We start from the raw sequence: 24,225 nt of genomic DNA, 5'->3' as shown, positions 1-24,225 counted from the left end.
AAGGATACCCTGCCTTCAGCTCTGTCTTTCACAAGGGGCAACTGAAACTCTCTTTTCCCCAAGGCACATAGCCAGGAAATAGTAGAGTTGGAATCTAGACTGTCCCCCTTGACTTCAGAGTCCTTGCCGTTTAACCCATGTTGAAACACAAGGAGGCTTTGTGGGCCATTTCTCAGAACTGTGACATGAGTTTTAGTGAAAACCCCTGCTGACCATCTCCTGTGTCCAGGTGTTTTGACGCATGATCGAATGTTCACAACACAACTGCCATGTGATTCTGTCTTTTCCATTGGGAAGCTTCAGTCTGAGCCTCTTCTCCCGAGGTTGCTTGACCTTTCAGAAGCTGGGTTTCACATTCTTTTTGACGTCAAGAAGCAGACTCCTGCCCTCACTCCTTGGAGCTGGACCAGCAGGAGGAGGGAACACATATAACCTGTTGCTAACCATTCACCATCTTTTCTTGACGTTCTTTTACTTTCTCATTACCTGATAAGTAAGATGACCAAATAGTTTATTGGCCAGAAGAGGACACTGTTGGGAGTGGAAGCAGGCGCTGTTATACTAGGACATGGATGTGGGTCACTCAGTGGTTCCCCCTGCAGGGGCTTGAAGAAAGGAACGCTCGCCAGCTCACCCCTGATGAGCTCACACGGAGCCAGACAGTGCTGTGTGCTTCCCAGTCAGAGCACCCTGGGGGCTCTGTTCTCCCCGGAACACCGCCTGGCTGCCCACAGGGACCATGTGACCATCTTGAAAGGGACAGTGCCTTTTCTCTTTTGAGATCTTTTCCAGTTTAAAAAGTCCACATCCCAGCCCTTCCAAGAGCACAGGAGGTCTGGACAGGCAAGCCTTGAAGATTGCCCCTGAGAGCGTCACGAAGATAGGTGGGGGGCAGGTCTGGGGACGCCACATTGGACCCGCGGGGGACAGAAGGTCTTTGGAGGTGGTGACTGGGGCAGAGAGCTGCCTGCAGGGATCCTCGTCTTCTCCTTCTGGAAAGCAGGATAAGGGAAGGCTTCTTTCCGCTTACCCATAGAGCTTGTGCTCCAGGAGTACAGTGACGAATTCTGCCTGAATTTCCCCCAAGCTTTTGCACTTGTCTTTGTTTATTATATTAATAAATACTATGCAGCTAATGTTCCCATCTGGCAGGGCAAAGAAAAGAGCATAAAAATGAAGCCATGGTTACAGCTCTTCAATACTAATGAAGGTGGTATCTAATTGGTGTGGTAGAAAGGTGGGCCTTTATTTTAGAGTCTTAATTAAGAACTGCCAAGTGACTAATATTAATTAGGAAGCCAGCTGTATCCTTCAGTTTCATGGTATATTTCTTCTTAGGAACCTAGGAAGAGAGTAAATCTGAGCCTCTTTTAATCAGTCCGTGCACAAGCAATTATGTATTAAGTATACTTTGTGGGTACAGGGCCAGGCTATGTGGACAGAGATTTATAAGAGACTATCTTGGCCTTTCGGGTCTCTCCTGGCCTGAGGAGTCTGCACCAGGATAGAGCCAGTGTCGGGACGGGGATCAGATGCTCCGGCTGGTATCCAGTTAGAACATTCTGACAGCAGCGCGGTGGGAGGGAGATTTTTCAAACCACACGGTGCCCCGCCTCTGCTGTGGTCTCCGTGTAAGCTCTGGGAGAGCATCGTGTCCCCACTTACAGTAGTGTGGGCCAAAAGGTTGAGGACCAGCAGGCAGGCAGCAGTCCTGGGTCGAAATCAGATGGCTACAGCTGGGCTCTGAAGAGGAGTAGATGATTTCCAGTGGCTACCGCGTGGGGGGCGACCCCAGAGGAGGAAGGAAAAGGGAGTGGGCCGGCCGGACCGGAAAGGGGAGTCACAGGCATCGCCCTGGCACGTGCACATCAGCTCCTCAGTGCCTCACCTGGCCTCCAGCTGTTGTGAGAGTGATGCCCTTGGCGCTGCTCCCACCGGCACGCACACTCAAGCGTGGCCTCTGGTGGGTGCCAGGTACCCTGGGCGAGAGCACAAGGGATGCTGTGTATTTCCGATGTGACCACTCAGCTCCTTCATAAAGTGGTGCCTGGAACGAGGGGCTTAAAGGGAAGTACCGCCAAATCTCCTTTCCTGTGTCTGTGTTCTAAGTCTCTTTTGACTCTAATGTGTTAATATCCATCGGATTCCAGTTCCTTCAGTCGCTAGCAATTGAGGGAGGATTTTAGGAAGATTAAGTTGTAATGGGCTTTCTTTTGACTTTGCCTGACAGAGTGTTAATTTTTGCGGTGTTGCTTTTTATTTTTTCCCTTCCAAACTCGGAATTATAGTCCACTTTGCAATTCTCTCTTAGTTTCATACCTAGAAATGTAGATTGCTGATTTGAATCTGCAGTTAAACCGACACCTTCGTGAAGGCACCTGACCACGTGGGGTGGTGGTGCGGCCCTTCCGATGCAGAAATCTGCAAGTCTCCATCCCGCTTCACTGACTTTCTTGGGGAGCCCTTCCTTCACAGGATCACGGAGAGCTCTCGGGCTAGAAGCCTTAACTCGGAGCCTGAGATGTAGTCACTGGCAAGGGCTTATTCTCTACTGATGTAGCCTCTTCTGTAGTGGGCTGAAGCGGTACGCTTCTCTCTCCTCACACTGTGTCATTGAACTTGGAGGTTTAACATATCCTCTGAGTGCTAATTTCCATCCAGATCGCACCTGAGTGTGTGTGTGTGTGTGTGTGTGTGTGTGTGTCAGAGAGAGAACCCTCTCTAGCCCTAGTTTATAAACTACCTTTTTCTCTACATCCAGGTGTCCAGAATAAACCTCTTCCCAACGAAGAAACTATGACTATTTTCCAGACTTCTGCTTGCTGCTTTTGTTAAGTCCTAATCACTTTGTCTTTGGAATGCTACCCTTATGGCGTGATTCCAAAATCTCTGATTATTACTAAAAGCTCAGTTCCCTTCAGAGAAAAAGAAACTTTGGAAATAGTAGGTCTGTGCTTTTCTTTCTGTTACGTAACTTGGGGAATTTTACTAACCTTATGTCAGCGTCAGCCTCGAATGGAATCTGTTAAAGAGCTACGTAAGAATGGTATTCGTACAAGAAATAAAATGTGTATGGAAACACTATTCTCTAGGAGAGACTTTCACCATATCCAGAGAGCACCTAGATTGTAAGGTTTAAAAGTTTTCCTTAATTCATTCTTTAAAAAAAAAATTATTTATTTATTTGACAGAGATCACAAGTAGGCAGAGAGGTGGGGGCGGGGGGAAGCAGGCTCCCCACTGAGCAGAGAGCCCGATGCAGGGCTCGATCCCAGGACCCTGAGATCATGACCTGAGCCAAAGGCAGAGGCTTTAACCCACTGAGCCACCAGGCACCCCATTTCCTTAATTTATTCTTGAATTTATTTTTAAATGAAAGGGTTTGGCAGTATTCTTGATGGTACATTGGCATCACTTACAATTAATAAAAAAACATATGTAGTGAATAAAATCTGCAGCTTGCATCGGTACATGTGCCATCCTCTCTCAGAAGACCTTTGAGAGACATAACTTGGGTGGGGGGATGTTGTGTCTCGGTGAGGGGGGCTGAAGTGGGATCAGGAAAACAGACCCACTTCTCCCCGGCTTTCATATTCAGTAAGGGTTTCTGGTTTAATTTTACTTACAAGTTTTGTTTACACCAGGAATTCTCAACCTCAATAATTGACGTTTGGGCTAGATAATTCTTTGTTGTTAGAGATTGTCCTATGCATTGTAGGATGGTTAGCAGCAACCCTGGCCTCTAGCTGCTAGATGCCAGCCCCACCCCACCCCACCCCCCAGCTGGGACAACCAAAGATGTTTCTAGAGGTTTCCAGAAAGGCCTTTGGTGGAGGAGGAAAACGTGCCTGGTTGAATAGCACTGTGTTTACATGTAAGCCATCACGTTGCTTTTACTGTCCTTGTCGTCATCGTCTTAAATTGCCACTTTGTTAGGTGTGCCTGTATAAAAGATACTGCAATTTTTGAGACCATGTTTTAGCACTTCTGTGACTGTGTGCATAACTCTGCTACCCCCAAAATGGAAGTGGCCCTGGCCTCTCCTCACATCTGCTCGGGACACCCCTCGTCCCTTCACTGTGAGGGCAGGTTGGCTCTCCCCGGTGGTGGTTACTTGCTCAGGGGCTCTCCTTGGTGAACGGAAAGCTAGATCTTCCCTCCCCTCGTGTGTTTGTCACCTGTGTGTAGATATACTCCGTTATGGGACATGGCTTCATGTGTTACCCCATCGGTGGAGGCCTACATTTTTGTGAGATGCTGTTTTAAATGTATGATCTCTTTAACTTTAACAAAAAGTCTATGATGATGCTGGTTAATACCATTTACCCCTGGTTTTTATTTTTCATTGGGAAAAACTGAGGCTTAGCTAGGTCAGGTGGCTTGCCCCCAACCACACTGCTAAAGGTGCTCTTCTGTTAAAACAGAAGATCGGAAGCAGTCTGTCCCCAAGACAAAGGATGTTTTTCTTAATGTTGAGATGCAGTATGGCTTCACAGGTAGCCTGTCAGGGATTGCATTTATGATTACGTGGCAAATCCTGATGCAGTAATATCTGTTTAAAACTATAAACTTAGGGGTGCCCCGTTGGCTCAGTCACTAGGGCACGTGACTCTGGATCGTAGGGTTTTGAGTTCGAGCCCCACGTTGGGTATACAGATTACTCAAAAGTAAAAAATACTTAAAAAAAATAAAAATATAAACCTAATTATAGCCTAAAGTATGATTACTATTTAAAAAATACTTTGGATGAAAACTTAAACTTACAAAAATGCTAGTAGGAATTATGTTGAAATAGGAGACTTCTGGCAGTTTTCTTTTTAACCCAGTTCTGATTTCTAAATGGGTTGTAATGTATTTCTTTTTCTTTGAAAAAAAAAAGAAAAGAAAAAAGAAATTTGGAAGCTAAAAATGAAAACAGATGTAGTTGGGATTAATGTCAGAGTTAACTTTTTCTCTACAATTCTAGCCTGGGAGGGTCTGTATTTGGCACATTACGAATAAATGTTCGTGTGCCTGTGTCTGGGGACAGCGATCTTTCAGAGGTGATTTGCTGTATCTTAGGGTGGAGGGCCGGCCTGCCACCTTTAGTTGAAGGGAACACACAGGGTACTGCCATGGGGTCCCCAGCCAAAGTACGTACTGATGGAAACAGGCAGGGCGGCTGCTCCCTGTGTTTGTCGTTACTGTTTCTTAATATGAATGAGGCTGGGATGAGTTGAAGCCTTCTCTGCGAAGTGAAAGGGCCAGGGGACTTGCCGCAGGCCTGGAGGGGTTCGCTCTCAGCGGCTCCTCACGGTGCCGTCACGGAAGGGTCATTCATTATGGGCCATGTCACCATCAACTTTTTCATCAGGGAGGACTTGTAACCGGGACCAGATAGGCAAGACCGTGAAGGAAAGATGTGGCTGGCCCAGTTCCATAAGCCGGGTCGATACTGGCTTGCCGGCAACACGTGCAGAACGTGTTTTAAACAACATGAGTGTTGCCCCACGTGTTATTTTTCCTGAAGTGCCTTCCATCTCTCTGCTTCCTTTCATTCTTCATGACTCAGGATGTGATAGCAGATAGCTGGGCTTTGATGGATTCTTTGGGTAGTGGTTGTTCCCTGCATGTTCAAGGGGAACCATGTTCAGGTGCTAAGTGACTGACACTCAGTCCTCAGAACGAACCCTCTTAGGTGGCCTGGAGATTGCCTGTTCCAAACAGGAGTGAAGTGAGACTCAGACAGGTTCTGTATGGCCGTATTTCCTTAGTGTTCCCTCTTGAACGAGGGGGTGGAGAGTAAATCTATCGAACCATCATAAGTGAGCCTTTTTTTTTAGCTTCTGGTGTGTATAGTTGTACTTGTCAAATGCTAGCTGTTTCCTAATTTAATAGCTGCTAAAATTTTCTGATGCTTTTGCTTGTTTACTGTTTCCATGTGTTACACCTAACGTGAAACTGAGATTTGGGTTAATTAACTACGCAACATGATTATTTCCCTCAAGTATGGGGGAGCTTCGTTTGCCGATTTTGTCCTTCTTATTGATAACATTAGAGGACCTGTGGCTCATCTCAACTTTAAAGGAATTAACCTCTGAACCCGTATCTTGAACTCTTGTTTTTTGGTCTTGATTCTCTGCTCACCCTCCCCACAACTACAGAATTCCTATAGGGTATGACCTGGTGTGGGATTGCTTGACGCGTGTTTACCGTACACATGATCTTCCCGTGCATCAGTAGCTAGCCTTCTGCACTCACTAGCAGCCCTGGCTCATGTCTGGGGAAGAAAAAAAAAAAAAGGTTTTAATATTTTTAAAGAGCTGTAGACATTTTAATCAAAGCTGCTTCTCAGCTTTTGTCTGATGTGTATCAGGAGAACAGCACAGTAACAGAGAACATAGCATTACTCTAGCCCGCCTGTCTGAATACATTTCAGCTCATTGAGCTAGATTTCTCCAAAAAGGGAACATTTCCAGCCAAATGTGCCCTAAAAAGATTTCCAGGGTGACAAACCCAGAACTTTGGTGCCTGCAGGTGCCATTTTTTTTTTTTATCCTTAATGTTTTAAATTATTCTCGGGCACTATGGCCAACACGAGGAAACCTAACTGCCCTAATGAACCTAATGAACCTAATTCCCAGGCTCAGAGGAGAACGACTAAAGCCTCAGACTCTGGAAGCGCGGTAAAGCCCACGAGTGTTAGTGTCCAAAAATCCAGCCCACGTGGTCTCCACGCCTTTGTGCTGGTGACCTCTGCATCCTGGCAGTGACGTGTGCTCTCTGAGGACTCCCACCCTGCTTGTAAGCCAGGAAGTCCAAGAGCATGAAGCACAGAGGCATATGGAAATTCCACTGTCGAGCTGAATATACCAACATGCGAAATGAATTTTTCATACTGGGTTTTGAAGAAATGGAAAACTTCCAGCTTTCCCTTGCTGCTGTGCCTTTTGGAGTTAGTGCCCTTTAAAGCAGCCGGAGGGGGTATGACTGTAATGTAAGCAGAGTGGTGTTTGCAAGTGAGAGCTATGTGAAAGGCAATGATGATTTTGGAAACATTATTCTGGGTGTTGAATTGAACAAAGAGTCATTACTGAAGGAAAAAAAAAATACCCAGAAACACTTTAATAGTCTCTCGGATTTGGGCCCAGAGAACCATACTGTGAATTGAGTGGAAGATAAATAGAGAGGAAAGTAGCAAATTAAGGGGGACAAATAACCCGGGAGGGGCAGGCGCCCACTGGCATCAGTGAGAACATATAACCGGCGTCTGATGCATTTCCTTAAGAATCAGTGTTTGCAAATTGCTTCGTTGCATCTTAGCAGAATCTAATCTGAGTAACGAAGAGCTGACTAGCGAACATAGTTGGATGAATTCCCTCAGTACTCCTGAAATATAACAGTGCAAGGAACAGTATAATGAAAAATAACAGAGAGAGTAGCTAGGGGCTTAACTTATGATCAGTGTTCATTACAACAAATGACACTTCCACTGCAGAGTTACCATAAAGATTATTGACTCTTACGTAATGTGGTTCCCATCTGAATAGATCTGAGAACAGCTCAGCCCCTGAATGAGAGGGCTGGAGCAAGAGAAGGACACTGCTGTACTACATACCCTTATTCATTTCTTCCCTTAGTTCCGGAGAGCCACCCATTCAGTACCCTGGACAGAGCAAAAGCCGGTGAAACTTCTCGAAGGAGGTTTCCCATCATTCTTGACTAGAAGGGTTATATGTTATATTCAGTGAAGACTGGGCTTAGAAAGTGACTAAGCTTTTTTTTTTGGGGGGGGGTAAATGATTTACTTATTTATTTGAGAGAGAGAGAGTGAGTGGTGGGGGGAGGAAGGGGCAAAGTGAGAGAGAGAATGCCAGCTACACTCGGGTGAGCATGGAGCTGGACGTGGGGTTTGGTCCCACAACCCGGAGATCATGACCTGAGCCGAAACCAAGAGTTGGATGCTTAACTGACTGATCTTGAGCCCAGCTTGTTAGTAGTTTTATATCTAAGATCGTCACCTGGTGTTCTTTGCCATTGGCTATTTTCCTCAAGCATACATGTTACAGCACTTTAAAAAGCATCTCTTTGGAGAGAAACTGTGTTGTGTAAAACTTTCAGCACACAACCCAAGAGCATTTTCCAACTCTGGCTTCAAACAAGGTTAGAAGGGACAGAGCACAGTGCATGTAACAGCCTTGGTTTACTGAGCACCTGTGTGTGGTACCTGCTAAACATTGTGTTATTTCATCTTCCTAGTGACCCTGTGAGGGATGTACTATTCCTCTCATTCCCACATTTCCAGATAGAAAAGCGTGTTCAGAGAGGTTAGGTAAGTTTGCTAAGGTTATCCAGCTGCCTTCTGTTGGAGATGAACTTCAAAGCCAGGTCTAACCGTCTGCCAGACATTTTAACTCCCACACCGATGCTGAGCGCAGAGAAAGATACCCTTTCTCTCTCTCTCTCAGTCTTTCGATCTCTAGACAGGTTGGCTAGATTTGGAAAGCAGACAGATCAGGGCTTGGACCCTTCATTTTGCACTTGTGAGAAATCCTGCAGAACTGACCATCTCCTCAGTGGTTGCAGTACAAAAAGCATTCATGTTGAATGCATGGCGAGACACAGTGATAAGCTTTTTTCATGATTTCCTCATTCATTCCTCAAAACTGTAGGCAGCGTAGGTCTGTTTTACAGATTGCAGAACTGAGGCTTGGAGTGGTCCAAGCTGCACAGCTGTGAAGTCTGTTCAGAACCTTCATGTTCAGCCAGTATTATGTGGCTTATCGTGGCCAGTTTCAAAGTCAACCCTGTAAGGTGTCACCCATAAGAGTCACCAGCAGTATTAACCAAAGGCTAATGGGAGGCAGAAGCAGAGCAAGGGAGCCTGAAGAGGCTAGTGAGTGAGGGGCTATGTCATTGGCAAGAAAAGAAGCAAAGTGGCATTTGGGAACAAGTCAGTAATTGTCAAAAGAATAGTGAACGCATCTCTGGGAGCTCAGGAGAAAAATTTTTGGATCCCACCCTTCCTGGAGTTTTCAATTTCTTTTTTTTTTAAAAGATTTTATTTATTTATTTGACAGACAGAGATCACAAGTAGGCAGAGAGGCAGGCAGAGAGAGAGAGGAGGAAGCAGGCTCCCTGTTGAGCAGAGAGCCCGATGCGGGGCTCAATCCCAGGACGCTGAGATCATGACCTGAGCCAAAGGCAGAGGCTTTAACCCACTGAGCCACCCAGGTGCCCCTAGTTTTCAGTTTCTTATTGCTGAGTTTTATGGAAGAAATAGTTTGGTGAGGAACGGAGAATGTAAAAGTACTGTTAGCCTTGGCATAGCCAGCAGATTTACTATTTGTCCCCAATCTCTTCTAAGCATCCAGTTTTGTCCTTTATAACAGGCACTAGTGGGATGCCCTGCCTCATGACCATCAGCAGTGAGCTTCTATAGACCTCTCTGTGGCTCACCCCCCAGACTCCCTGGCCCTGAGGTCAGAGATGAACAGGGTGATGTGCCCTTGTCTAGAATTGGTATTTGCCACTTCACAAGGAGCACAGCCAAGTGCGGAAGTCCAGCTGGCTTGGGAAATGGCCAAACCCCAAACCCCATGAGCACACATGGCCTGCGGCTGCTTCTTCTCAAGCCCCTCCTAGTGGAGGCCTTGTGCAGTGTGCAGTCTGGTCGGCTGTGAGCTGAGGACCTTCGCCTCTTACAGTGGTTTTTTTTTTTTTTTTTTCCCCTTTCACTTCTGGGAAGGAGAAGGACTGGCTACCCTTTTCTCCAACCAAGTAGTGTTCATGGGCTTTGGAAGTTACTTTATTGGCCTGAAAACTTTTACAGACTCATCCTGAGAACTGCTATAAATAATTAAAGACCGTGGAAGAACATCTAGCTAAGTAGGATTACTCTTTAAAAAAAATACTCTGAGCATGTTTGTCTCCATGTGTCCATCCATCCTTCCTCTTCCAAAGCGCTAAAACCTAGTGCCAAGAAAGAGTCTCTCCACTTTCAGAATGACTTTGATCTAGTACAGGAAATGGCTCGAGTCCCCCATAGTCACGTGGTATGCATCAGGGTAACCACAAACACATGCAGCCCTCAAGCTCTTGAATTACAGAGCGTCTGATTGGGATGTGCTGAAAAACACTCACCGGATTTCGAAGACAATACAAGAAAACAAAACAAAACAAAAGCCTCATTAAACTTACATGATGTATTTCCCGAGTCATTTGTCCTTAAATTAAGGTTAAAGTATAAAGTAGATCATTAATCATGCTTATGTGGATTACACATTGAAATGATCATATTTTAGATATATTGGGTTAAATAAAATATATGAAGGTTGATTTCATTTGTTAACTTTTACTTTCCTGACATGGCTACTAGAAAATTGGAAGTTACGTTGGATTTTTGTGTTTTGGACAGAGCTATTCTGTAGATCTATGGAAGTATGGAGTTTGCCTCTACAATAGAAGTACTAATGTCTGTTTAAAAATAAGATTTTAAAAGTAGCTTTCCAAAATATTGATTGGGGGAGGGGGAATTAACTGCCTGTGGTTATATCGTGTAGGAAGTACTGCTGACCAAGAGGGTCTTTGGCCATTCCGGGGGAAATATACTGGGCAGGAATCTTGATGAGCAGTTGTTTGGGGATGAGTATTTTTCCCCGAGAACATAGGTCCGTTTGAATCAATTGATGCAGAACACGGTTTGTTAGTATTTGAAATCACTGTCGCGCGCGCGTTTCTGTGTCGTTTTTCACCCACCTGCCATCCTGTTGGCCACATCATGATCACAACATCCTGTCCGCCACATCATGATCACAACATCCTGTCCTGGAAACCAGAAGAAAAGAGCAGCCCCGGGGTGGTGTTCCACAGATATCCTGGTCCTCTGGCTTCTCCACGTCCTGCTTTGACTTTCACCGTCTGTATTTAGAATGCGCTCGCACCTTCCAGGAGTGTGTTGTGGGTGAGATTCCTAGATGAAACACTCGAGGTTCTTGGATGAGGTCTGTTGTGACAAGCGGGAGCTCTTCCCTCCCCACGCACAACCACAGTTTTCCTGTGAGTCTACAAGGCCCACTGGGGGCATCAAACAACAAAAGCTTGAGCCCCGAGGGAGAGTCCTAACCTCTTCTTGATGAATTCCCAGCATCCCAACTGAGATTTCCTACTAATGCATCAGTCCTCCAGGAGATGCTTCTTAACGTCAAGCACAAACTCACAAACACCTTCATTTTTAACCTTTTTTTACTCAAAGACCATAAATCTCCCCGAGACTCTTAAAAATCTGATTTACAAAATCTAGGAGGAAGTGGATGACATATATTTAATCTGCTGAATATATCAGGCTGAAAGTAGTTTTTAAATGTCCCATTCCTTTGTGGAATATGTTTTCTCCACAAAACTCAGAAACATGAATGTATAACCAAAGAAGGGTTGCATTTAAAGGCTTATCTCCTGTTCAGCTCCCAACCGTGTCTTCTCCAGTGTTCTTTGGACAGTTGGTGGCTTGTTCCCAAATACCACTTTGTTTCCTAGCCACCAGAAGCTGGCCTCTTCCTCTCCTGCTGGCCTTTGCTTACTCTTGGTCAGTAGTTCAAAGATTGGTATCAGGAATGGATGAAAAGCACAGTTCAACTTGGTAGGCCGGGTTGCAGTGGTTCCCCACTTCAGAGAGAGCTCAGTTTATAGGAGGGGAGATTCTGCTTTGCCAGGGAAACAGCCTGGAGTCACGGATAGAGCTTACTGTCTGTAGCTGCTGCTTCCTGCAGTCCCCTCGCCGAGAGAGCCTCCTAGAGAAAGCACTGTGTTCTTAAGTCTACCTTTGTGTAGATGGTTTGCTTTCTGGTTTTTATTTTTAAGTTGTTTTTTGTTTGTTTTTAAAATCTGGTTGTAACTGGAACAAGGCTAGCCTCACAGAAAAGAGGGGCACATGATACAATGCTGTCTAAGATGACAAGCATCGTGCCTTAATCTGACCCGAACATAAGAGGGACCTCAGAAATGTGAGCCCTGTAACGCTTCATTTAATGTGACTTTCCTTGAGGCTTAGACAAGTTAATAAAAGCCAAGTGCTTACGCAAGCTTCATGTGTAAAGTTGGCCAGTTCCATTCAGCTGTCCGACTCCGACAAGGTTGAAGCCGTTGCCTGGACGGTTCCAGCTGGGCAGGGTTTGGGTGCCGTCACTTGCAGTACCCAGTTATCGTATGAGGGGTATGAAAGTGTGCAGGCTGGACGGTTATCGCTCCTGGGTAGGCCCAAACACCCCATCTTTGTCTAGGGAAGCAGATTATCCAGATACCAGATTAATTCCAAAGCCTTCTGAATCCAGTTCAAGTGTTCTTTGCCCTGCCTCTGGAACCTAGAGGCTTGTACTTAAAGAGATGGCTAGCTTTCCCTTGACCTGGCCATGAGTCTCCTGCCAGGGTCAAATCACCAAGCGTCCAGAGAGAAACTGAGAAGAGGAAGGAGCAGTCCCAGGAACAGAGAGTCCCAGTTGTTAGCCACAAAGAGGAAGAGGAGGAGGGGTAGGAGGAATAATAACCTCTAATTATGCTTTTACTATTTGTCCTTACCTGAAAAACAGAAGAAAGAAAAAGCAAAGCTTCTGTGTTTAGACACTAAAGTTCCTACCTCTGTGACATTTGCTCTTCATTTGTAATATTACTTATACCTGGAGCCATGTGGCTTCTTTCATTCCTGTGATCATGTTTCAGGTTTAAATGAGTTGATAGAAAATACCCATGAACAAATGCCACATACAGTAAGTGCTCAGTGAGTTTTGCTGTTGCGGTCACTGTCTTACTCAGTTAGAGGTCATGGACAACCTTGAGCCATTCATGAAGGAACCACATGTGGCCAGAAAGACCCTTACCTTTTCATGATCATAAAAATTTACTCTGATTTTTAATTTGTCCAAAAGAAAAGGGAAAAAATCTCTACTGGTTTTATAATGTTCATTTTAACTTAATTCCCCTTTAAAAATGATTACTGTCTTCAGCTAGATCTTACTTTTATTGGATAGGATTAATACTCACTAAAAGCCCACTATACTTTAAACGAGTTTATGGAAAGTCCTGGTCACAGTGCTGTGAAAGAGAGTCTCCACAAGAGGATGACAGACTGGGTCCCCAAGATGCCTCACAAAATGGCGCCATGGCGCATTTACTGCCCTTCTAGCTTCACCGACAGCCTTCCAGCCTGAGAAATCCTGCAGAAACAGAGGGGAACACAAAGGAAACTGATGTACAAACGAAGATTTTGTGACAGAGGATAACTGCCCCCAAAGACTAGAACACTTGCTTTGGCCTGCATGACACACGGTCTTCCCACAGCTCAAAATGGGAAGCTGTTTGATCATCACTCGGAAGAGCAGGGAACTGAGGACCGTGGGAAATAGATGCTTTGGCCAAGATAGTCTTGCAGTCTACTAGTAAATATTTATTGGGTGACTAGGGGGTGGCAGGCACTGGAGAAACACAATGATTAAGACAGTCCCTGTTTTAGAGGCACTAATGGTCCAGTTGGGAAGCTGTCCACAGAGCTAGATACGTTCAGTGTATCCCAGTAAGTGCAGGGGTGTTCGCTTTTATTCAGTCAACATGTTCATGCCATGCCCATGGCGAACCAGTCAGCAAGACAGACAAGGTTCCTGCCCTCTCGGAGTTAGCCTACTGTTAAGGGAGGCAAGAAAGAACAAAGAATCAAGTAAATAAAATAATAATATTGTGACTGTTGGTGTGAAGGAAATGAATGTGGTTAAAGATGGGTCATGTCGGCAAAAGGACTTCTCTCAGGATTTCACAGAAGTAGGTAAGAGTGATGTGTCAGTCAGGACGCAGCATCCATTTGGTTGCAAGAAACGAAACACTGAGTGGGGATTATTTGGTTATTTTATGCTAAAAATAATCCAGTAATACAGTAGACTTTAGGCATGGTCTAAGGTAAGGGCTCAGTGTCATTGGACCCCATCCCTCTTCATCGTTCAGTTTTGCTCTGTCTGGACTGGTTTCTCTCCCAGGCAGGCTCTCTTCACAAGATGTCAACATGGCTGACCGCACACCTGGGCTCCTCACTGAAAAAAATGGAAAACACAGAATTTCTCTTCCCAGTGGTTTGAGCAGAGATCATAGGTCTTTCTTTAGTTGGCTCAAATTAACCACAGACATGTGTGAACTGGTCATTGGGCTCCCCCAGGCAAAGAGAACGGTTTCAGATTGAGCCGGGTTTAGACACTAAAGCCAAGGCAGTGTAGCCATTCACTCTGAGGCATGGAATCTCTTTTTGGGCGTCCATACCCTCATCTGTAAGATGGAGATGGTGATCGTGCTTGTCTCTGGGATACCACGAGAAGAGCACTCCAGGCAGAGAGATGGCAAGCATAAACCTCAGAAGTGGGCAGGGGCCTGACGTGTTTGCCCCTGTGGTGGGGGCCGGGAATGTGGAGGGGAAAGGTGGAGAGGGGAGAGAGCTGGCAGGTGCAGCCCAGAGTTGGAAGGGTTGGGGCAGCCAACCATGTTTGTGTTCTCCGCTTCCTCTTAGAGACATGACGCTGGCTGGAGATGCACAGACGCACAGGACTCCCAGCCTGGGTCCTCACCACCTTCGGGGTGCTTGGGGGAGTGGTGTTTCGATGCCCGCTGCCAGCATTTACCCCATTGTTTGTACCACTGACCAGGACCACACTTGTGAGGGACAGAATCTCTCTCCAGCTTTGCTAATTCCTTCGGTGAGCTTACTGCCCAGACCCACTGGTCTCGGGGTTGAGCTGGTGTTACTCGGGGTGACATTTCATGTTGGTGCTTTGATCCATTTTGTGTCGGTGGTATCATAAGCAGGAAGGTCTTATTGACTTTCAAGTCACGGTTTTGGATGGTGCCTCACTCTTGCCTCAACTGAACTAATCTCTCCAGTCAAGGCAGGATGTGAAATTTAAAGTAGGTTATATAATCTCAACAAGTAATTTATGGTTATGTGGTATTAATATCCAGCTGTCTGTGTTAAGAGATCCGTTAGAGAATTACTTTATTATGTAACTTTTGAGAGCCAGATTCAATTTAGTGAATTTTAATACTAATTTCTTTAAGAATAATTTGTGAAGGGGGCATGTTGCCCAGATAAAAAGAATCCCTCACTCCCTTGTGTTTATGTTGAAGTTTGTCCGAGTATGTTTCAGCATACACACATGTGTATGGCCGGATGTCTCTTTTTTTAATCTCTGTAAATGTCAAGTACTAGATCAAAAAATAATTCTTTTCATAAAAAAATATTCAGGCCAGGTATGAAGTCTATTAAGGAAACTTGTTTGGGAAACTTACAAAGGCCCTTAGACTTGTTTCCTCTTGCCTTCTACTTTATTCTGGAAATTGCAACATTTAGCACTTCACAGTTTAATTTAAAAGGATTACCCATTTTCTTAAATGCTTAAGCAGGGAAGCAAGTTGCAGTTATTGATTTTTCTCTGCATGTATTCGGTGAGAGCTGGATTTGCTCCCTCCCCAGGGAACCTACCCCCTGAACTGCATGCTTGCCGGTGACAGCTCGGACCTCTGATACATAACCAAAGACCTTGCCTAATATCCTTGCAACTGCTCGGGGAATTTTTATTAAGTGAAAGCGTCATTAGAGTAGACAGGATGATGAAGTTTAATGAGCATCTTTTGTGCATGAGATGGTTAGTTTTGCTCTGCCAGAATCCTCATTTTTTCCCCTCCAGTGGGATAGTGAGCCTAGAATGTATGGGGTATCTTAAAATCTGCTTTATATTTCACATTTTTTTAGAGCTTAATATCTGTCTTAGGCCATCTGCAAATTCCTTTTGGCTATCTCCACGGATTTCAAAATGCGTGTTTATACTTCACGCTATGCTGTGTGTTGGGGTTGCAGAGGGATGAGGGTTGTAATGGAGAAAAAACGGGAAGGACACAGACCGCTGTTAGTGAGCCACACAGAACCATCTCTTGGAGGTTTGGTCTCAAAAAATCATTGCCTATTGAATTAATGAGATTTCTCCCAGGAATATGGTAACTATTAATTTTTTTTTCTTCTTTAAGAGTCAGCAGTTTCTGTGCCTAAGGTTCTGTCACCAGCCCCTCATAGCTGCTAGATAGGATAAATAAAGATACTGCAAAATGCTTATTAATAATCTAGGCTTCACACTTTGTCTACAGATTTATTTGTGGAGATTTTAAATTTAGCGTCCCACCATAAGATTACAGATTATAAACAGAATTATTTCTCTCCATTATTGTCACTGGCCCTATAACTTGGATTTTCAGATTGGTGCTTTTCTTGGTCTGTAGAAGGATTCGCCATGGAAACACCCAAAACAACAGGAGGGAGGCATCTGACATGAGCAAATGACTTAAGAACAGCATATTGTTCCTCTCACATACCTGGCGTTCTGAAACACAATATTTACACGGCACACCACGTGCTTCTTGCTGTGCCTCGAGTATCCAGGCTACAGAATATGGGAACTCTGCAGTCCGACCCTCAAGAAAATGGGAGGCTTATGGAAAAGATAAATCTGAGAGATCTAAATTAGATGGGAGACCAGATAATTTAGTGCATTAAGAGTTCAAACTTGGGGGGCACCTGGGTGGTTCTGTCGGTTAAGCGTCTGCCTTTGGCTCAGGTTGTGATCCTGGGGTCCTGAGACCAAGTCCTGCATCCGACACCCTGCTCGGCAAGGAGCCTCCTTCTCCCTCTCTCTTTGCCCCTCCCAGGCCTGTGCTCTTGCCTGTCTGTGTCAAATAAATAAATAATTTTTTTTTTTTTTTAAGTTTGAACTTGGGGGTAATTGCCTGGGTTTGATCTGGGTCTAAACTTTTCGAAGAGCCCGTCTTCCCTGGGTTGTTGTGACCATGAAGGCCGAATGTCTGGTGGCCGTCACGTGATATGTCATTACCACAGCCCTCTGCCGGGCCTTCAGAATACCAGACTGAGAGCAGGAACCCGTGTATCTTCAAGGACTTACTGGCGAAATCCTGATAAATCTCATGGTGTTTTGTGAAGACAGAAATTGGGGCAGGGGGCCGAAAGCCCTGAAAAGCTTAAAAATATGCATGGGATCCGAATTGCGGAACGGGACCCAGGCAGGCATTCCAGACCAGTAGTTAACACAGATCAGCAAGAAACAGACCGAAAGGAGTGCTGCCTGCAGGAAGGGCTAATTCCAGGGCCCAGATCGATTTAGCACCTTTCATTTTCCAGACACACGGAGAAGCCCAAGCCGGCCTGACTGCCAGAGTGAGGTAGACAGCGTGCCCGTATTCCCATGTTCCAGGGATGGTAACAGATCTTCTGGAAAGAGAGAGGACTCTGAGGTTCATCAGGTGCTGGGTGGCAGAGCTCACCCTCAGGTGGTCTTGACTGTCCGTCGCACTGCCTTCCTCCAGACCAACCTTCCTGCACTCAGGTGTGCTAGAGATCAGAGACGATGTGGCTGAGTTCAGCGTCACGTGGCATGTTCTGTGGCCGCTTCGTGTCACCTGCCAGGCTAGGTCCCTGACCAGGTGAGCAGGGGTACTCCTTTCCATGCATAGACCAGGGAAAGATGATTCTGCCAATTGTAGGACACATTGGAGGAGGGAAGGGACCCATTACAATAAACTAATGACCATGCGATGGGGAGAAAAAGAGTAGTTAAATCACAGGTTGATGAAAATCAGAATAATCACCATAAAATGAATGAGTCCATTGAGTTATGACCCTTTTGAGAAGCTATTGAAAGCTGTGTTCTCCTCCTGCCAAAAAAACCACCTAGAGCTCTGCTTGGAGTTTCAGATACTTGGTCCCAAACTAAGAATTTCAGAGAAAGCACCAAGGCTGATTTACGTGATCACCCAAAAAAGAGGGAGATGTCCAAATGACTTCTGTGCTTCAATCCTTGAGGTCTGGAGACCTGGAGGGACAGACCTGCAGAAGTCAGGGTAGGAAACTGTTCTGTGCTTTGGTTGGGTTTAAGAGCTCGGTGGCCAAGTAGGAATAAGATAGCAGTAGAGGCTGACAATGGCGGTGGCTTGGGGGAGGGGGGTATGGGGAGGTGCCTCTAGGGGTATCACTGAAGCCGCAGTTAGATATCTTCTCTAGGGAAGAGAAAACAAGGATAAAAACAAACATAAGGGCTGAAGAAGTGTCCAGAGGAGAGTCCAAGAACCAAAATGGCGCACTGTAGCCACAAGAGGGAATTGTCATGAGGGGGCCCACCGTGGTCTTCTGCTGCAGCCCTGGAGGGATTGAGGATCTGTAAGAGGGCCTGGGATCCAAAAGAAATGAGAAGACTCCAGTGGGCTCTTTTCCCCCACAATGAAAATGCCGGTATTCAGTACAGTTTAGATGGCAGTAATAGAAGAGCATGCAGAGCCCACTCCTTAAGATGAGTCGCAGACTGTGTTCTGATTCCGGTGGGCTGGCCTTTGTTGCTGTGGTCCCGCTGTCGGTGGGCACGACTGTTCCATTGCTTCGGGTGGCCCGTGTGCAGGCTGCTTTAACCGGATGTGTCTGAAGTGTTCGGTCAGATGACCGTGGCTGCCCATGGAGCATTTCACAGGGAGTCCTCCAGGGGTGGTCGTCAGCAGGAATTCAGCAGGCGGCTGCTCCACGCAGGGCCCGCTCCCACGCAGGTGAGAACAGAGAGCCCCGGGAGGGGGCTGAGTGGCTCTGGCTCGCTCTTCAGACTCCTGTGTGTAATGGAACCTTTCCTGTCACTTTGGATCATTCTTCGGTGGTTTTTTCCACTCCTTAATCATCTTTCAGTTACTCTCTGTCCACCCCCGATGGTGGGGGAGAGGAGTGTTCCTAAGACTCTAGGGCTTGAACATTTTGTCCCCCAGCGGCTGCTGCCCTGTTGGTGACCTTGAGCCTGGCTCCCTTTGTCGCCACTCAAGCTGGTGGCCCAGTTTCAGTGCCCACGGGAAGCCTCCTCCCTCCAAAGGTGCATAGTGGCAGGGTCACACTCCTGGCTCTGTTGTGTGCTCAAACGCAACACGTCAGGTGGAAGATGCTGGTCAGCTTAGCCTGAGTCTTGGACCTGTGCGAGAGCTCAGAGATGCCCGCTGTTTAGATGGCAGTAATAGAAGAGCATGGAACGTCTGCTCTGTCCCTGCACAGACAAGACCTTTTCTGTGTCTGGGTTGGTCTTCGCCCAGGCCTCGCGAGGTATGAACCAAAGTGTTCATCATCAGGTCGCAGATGTGGGTTTCGACTGTGGCTAGTGAGCCGCTTGCCCGAAGAAGTCACATGTCATTGAGGGCGAGCAGGGTGCCGGAAGGCAGAGGGGAGCGAAATCCCAGGACTGTTGTCAGGGGATCCCCAGGGCAAGGTTCCGTGGGCTCCGGGAGGGCAGGACAGGTGCCGCCTGGGCAGGGCGCTAAGGAGACATGCTGGTCTGGGCAGTGCCTTGTGCCAGGGTCCGAGGGGTGGTTAGAATTTTCCCAGGTAGACAAGGTGGAAGGGGCAGGTGGAGCCAGAGAAGCTGCCTTCCCTAAGGCCGATGGGAAGATATGTCGTATGGGAAGGGATGTGGGGTCAGGAGGGCAGAAGCCATCCTGAAGGCTGGGCCTGTGTTAATTAGACATGTTGCTTATTTTCAGTCTCTTTTGTTGTTTTGACATCTTGGAGGTCTTGCTGGCTGGGGAGAGACTGCCCTTTCCAGGCCGAGCTCAATTCCTAGAGAGAGCAACCAACTTAGCTGCCAGGTTGTCTTTGACACATAAACCAAACAATCCAAAGTCAACCCCTGGACCACCTCCTTCATGGAACTCACACAGAACAAGCTGGTATTTCCCCTGCCCTAAACGACCCCAGGGCCAGGTTCCATACAACTGGAGACCACCCTGATACCTTGAACACCTGGAAATTATTCCAACTGTCCAACCCGAAATTCACCCAAACACACCCATTCCTTCCCATGAAACCATGGGAAGGGTCTTGCTCCCTGCTTCGTTCCTTCCTGATCCTCACTGACCTTGGCACTTCCCCAGTGACCATGTGTGGTATGGCATGTCCCGTCCTCTTGGGAAACTTCTTTTGGTGGCATTGGCCTCTCCATGTCTCACTTAGGTCACCTCTAGAAGTTAAATCCTGGGTACATTCAAAACACAGGCCAGGGTGTGAGCTTCAGAGAATGGGGGCGATCAGGGACCATCCAGTCCAGCAGGAGTAGAGAGGAGACACTTTGCTCACCTGTTTCCTCTTCTTCTCGTAGAAGCAGAACCCATTTTTCCTCTGGGGCACACTTTGTCCTCTTTGTAACTTAGTTTTTTAACTTTTCCTTCTTTCCAATGACCTGCTCCCCACAGCAAGTCTCCCATTTTTCTTCCACTGAAAGTAAGCACACGCCTCACTTCTAGGCTGCCCTCTCAGGCCCAGAAAGGTCCATTTAACTGCATTAGTTTCCTGTTGTTATAACAAAGTACCGTGAGCTTGGTGCCTGCAAACAAAGCAGATAGGTCCTCTTACAGTTCTGGAGGTCAGAAGTCTGAAATCAAGGTGTCCGCAGGGTTGTGTCCTTCCGGAAGCTCTGGGGGAGAATGCCCTTCCTTCCTTCCAGTTCCCAGAGGCTGCCTGCATTTCTTGCTGGGAGCCCCTTTCCTCCATCTTCAAGGCCAGCAGTGTAACGTGTTCAGACCTCTCTGACTCTGACCTTCCGTGTGAAGGTCAGAAGACGCTTGTGATTACATTGAGCCCACCCAGAAAATGCAGGCTAGTCTTCCCAGCCCCAGATCCTTAGTTAATCACCTCCACAGAGTCCCTGTATGACACAAGACGTTCACAGGTTTCAGGAGTCAGAGCGTCAGTATTTGGGGGAGCCATTATTCTGCCTACCACACTGACTTACCAAGTGGAAAGGCCATGCCTAATCCGTGGTGGAGCCAGGAATGGAACCCCGGACTTCGGACCCTCAGATACTTGTCATTACTGCTCTGCCCCAGTGAAGTCTCCCTGTGGGCACGGCCACCAGCACAGCCGGAGGAGTCGGGGGCCAGGCGGAGGACACAGCAGCACCCCTGTGTCGCCAGTGACTCACTGAGGAAGTGGGGGCATGCATTTAGCTCTGCCTTAGTTGCTTTCTTCAAAGAGGATTAAAACCTCTCTCCCAGAGATGCTTGGGCATTTGGCATTGATAGAAAATACCATGTTATTTTTTTTCCAAAGGAAAAAGCCCTAAAGGAGGAATCATGTAATTATCTTTATTAAATCCCACCAGCTACAATCCACGTCAGTCGTGCTTTTCCATAAGCATTTGCTGACCACTTCGAGTAGATGAACCAGGTACTGGGCTGTTTAACCACTGAAGCCACCATACTCAGAACACAGCATTGTTTTTTTTACAGAGGGAGAAACTGAGGCACGGCAAGCAAGAGATGTGGGGGATGCCATTCCTTTGCCCAGAGTCCACAGCTATTCAATTGTGAGAGGAGGATTTAAACATCAAGCTCAGGGATGCTCTGTCTGATCTGGCCCCATGGAGTGACTTGCTCTATAACCCCAGGAGGTCCAGGCGCAGTGGGGTCTGACTGTAAAAAAGGCAGATTTTTGGAACATTGGAACATTCTAGTTCCTGCCTAACAAAAGGAGCCTTGCTGAGTTGCAAACCGCTTTTGCACCCCCTTCTGAGATGACTTTGCTGGGTCACCACGGTCAGGCCCAACGAAACCCCCACCTCTTCCTGGAAGCCCTCCGTGCCCACCTCCGCTCTTACTCCTTCAGGACATGACACGTGTGCCCTTGTCACATCTCCTTTTCCCTCCTCTGGACATCTTCTTTGTTGTCACTCTTGCCCGATTCGCCAGCTCACGCACTACGGAGCTGTACTTCTGCAGGTTTCTGTGACCCTTAAAAGTTGAATGCTGTCTGAGTAAGAACAGGGATTTTTTTTTTCCCTTCCTGGGGTAGAGAGGAGAGGTACATGAGGCCGGAAGGGAGCCAGGCGTGCACAACCCAGAGTCAGGCCTTTGCTGTGTGCAGGGCCAGAGGAGCTTGGAGCGCTGAGGCCTCTGGGGACAGCACCCTGCTGTGCGAGCGTGAAGAAAGCTGTGTCCTAGGAGGAGGGGAGGGGTCGGGGCTCCTAGAGGAAGAAGTATGTTTCTGGATATGTGTTGCTAAAGCTGAGGAATGTGGCGGAGGAGTCTACTTTTGCTCCTACCTGTCTGCTGCTGCAGGCGGAGGCTGGGGGTCCCCCAGATACTGGAGGACAGTCTTGCCATCATAAGATCCTTAATCACCTCTGCAGAGGCCCTTTTGCTGTTGAAGGAGATTGTCCCAAGGTCCTGGGATTGGGACAGGGACGTTAGTGGGGTTGGGGAAGCAAGAGGAGGACAGCTGGGCTGAAATGACCCCTGTGCCCAAACCAGTGGTTCCTTTCCTGGGATCCAGGGCCCCTGGGTGTCCATGACATAGACAGCAGGGGCCTCAGTGGCCCTTTTTGAAGTGGAGGGGAGAGGGGCCTTAGGTGGATTTAAAGAGCCTCTTAAATGGGGAGACAGTCCCGGACCCCTTTACCTGGAGACATTCCCAGCCCCAGACCCTGCATTCTAAGCTCCGAGGGGCAGAAACCCACCTTCATGGCCACTCGTAGCCCTTCTGGGGGAGACACTTGGAAGCCTCTGCAGAAGACAGACCACACTATGATCTATCACTGCTCCCTCATTACTCGGTCTGTTGGCCAGCTGTGTGTGTGAGGCCCGTCCTTGGGCCTGGCAACTGCGCTGTCCGTGTCCTCGAGAGCATCCCCTGGGACACCTTGCACTGGGAGGTCAGCCTTGGTGTCCTCCCCCATTTACACGGCACAAGGCAGTGGCCACAAGCAGATCACGCTCCTCTCTGGAGGAGCGGAGGCACGCCCCGGGCTCTCTCTGGGACACACTTCCATCCGTAAGGGGAGTTAAGGTTGAACTGTATTTATTTGAGGGTGGCTTTTAATTTTCTTTAATCAGAATTACTCATAAATTATCAATTAATTACTATCTGCTGTTGATCTCAATCCTCTCCACCACAAATGAGCGACGCTCTGCGACGAATGCCATCCACTGTAATTGTAGGGTACTTTGTCAACATTTAATCAACGGTCCTTATTAACGTGGCATTGATGTGTGGCCGCCGTCCCAGCGCTATCAATCACGAGTGAGCAGCCAAAGCAGGCTCGGACACCATTGCTCTCTGTCACATTATCCAGCCCCAGGGCTCTGCCGGCCGGGCACGATGTTCACTTTTCACTAAATGGACACTGTCTCTTCAGTGCGACCCAGTTTTTGTCATTGTCAACTTCACCACTCACAGCCGTTCGAGCTTCAGTCCAGAGCAGCTGGGCTCGGCAGCACTGGTTCTCACAGCCCCAGGTCCCTATTCCTTTGGTGTTTCCACCCTCAGCCCATTGAGTGTGAAATTGCAGGATACTTGTCCAGAACCGACCTACCTCATAGTGTTCTCTGTGCGCGCGCGCGCGTGTGCGTGAGAGAATTGTACATTCTGAAATAAAATGACCTGAACCAAGCAGAAGTGATCTTTTAGTTTTCTTTGTCTTCCTGAACATTCCTGGAGATGAGTCTGTTCTCTAAAGCCCTCCCAATAAAAGCTGGTCCTGTGTTAGCAAGGTGGATCTCACCGTTTCTCCCTCTCTCTTTTCAGCCTCTACGGCAGACACATGCAAGCAAACCCAGAACCGCCGAAGAAAAATAATGACAAATCGAAAAAGATCAGCCGGAAACCCCTGACAGCCAAGAACAAATAAAGGGTTGGCATGGGCTGAACTTCTGGTTGCTTCTCTCATTATGACTTCTATTCTCTGTTACTGTATTCCACAAATAAATACCGTGTGTATGTGTTGTTGTTATTTTTCCCTCTTTCTAGCACTTATCACTTTACCTTTTAAAATGCTTTTGGTAGGTGGTAGATTTTTTATAAATTCTTAAAACCATTTCCATTTGTTTGCTTAAAAATACCACAGGCAGGAAACAAAGCTCTAATTCAACTGCAAATTCCATAGCAGGCACAGAGTTCAGTCCCTTGAATAGACGTTCACAAAGTTGCGTATTATTAAAAGAATAATTAAAACCATGTGATCGCTTAAATGTCACAGTTAACACCATTCACTCTTCTGTTTATTCATACAAGTCATTATTTTGCTCTGTTAAAAGTTTTCTGTAACCATCGAGATGTTATGTTAAATAGCAAATAATTTTTAATAAAATCTTAAATTTGTATCACATGTCGCCTCTTGAATAAAGAATGGCCTGATCTTAGGG

The 24,225-nt window shown here is 46.9% G+C and overlaps 1 protein-coding gene across 5 annotated transcripts in view; it reads left to right on the top strand.

Moving 5' to 3' along the window:
• Positions 1–24,225, top strand: part of RSU1 (Ras suppressor protein 1) — a 200,208-nt gene that overhangs the window by 169,313 nt on the left and 6,670 nt on the right. For 3 of the 5 annotated variants that reach the window (XM_004757570.3, XM_045069192.1, XM_004757569.3), the window contains one exon: positions 23,609–24,188. The exons of 1 other annotated variant lie outside the window; for it this stretch is intronic. In XM_004757570.3, the coding sequence (XP_004757627.1) occupies positions 23,609–23,694 (86 nt within the window). In that variant the 3' untranslated portion in view covers positions 23,695–24,188. Of the gene's footprint in view, positions 1–23,608; positions 24,189–24,225 lie in introns of those variants that run through there. One more of the 5 variants, XR_006603361.1, reaches the window with a different exon arrangement.

The sequence above is a fragment of the Mustela putorius genome, unplaced genomic scaffold, assembly GCF_011764305.1.
Source record: "Mustela putorius furo isolate JIRA1106 unplaced genomic scaffold, ASM1176430v1.1 tig00003913_pilon_pilon_pilon, whole genome shotgun sequence".
Lineage (NCBI taxonomy): Eukaryota > Metazoa > Chordata > Mammalia > Carnivora > Mustelidae > Mustela > Mustela putorius.
Note: the sequence above shows the minus strand (reverse complement) of the source record. Positions and strands in the feature narration are given on the sequence as shown.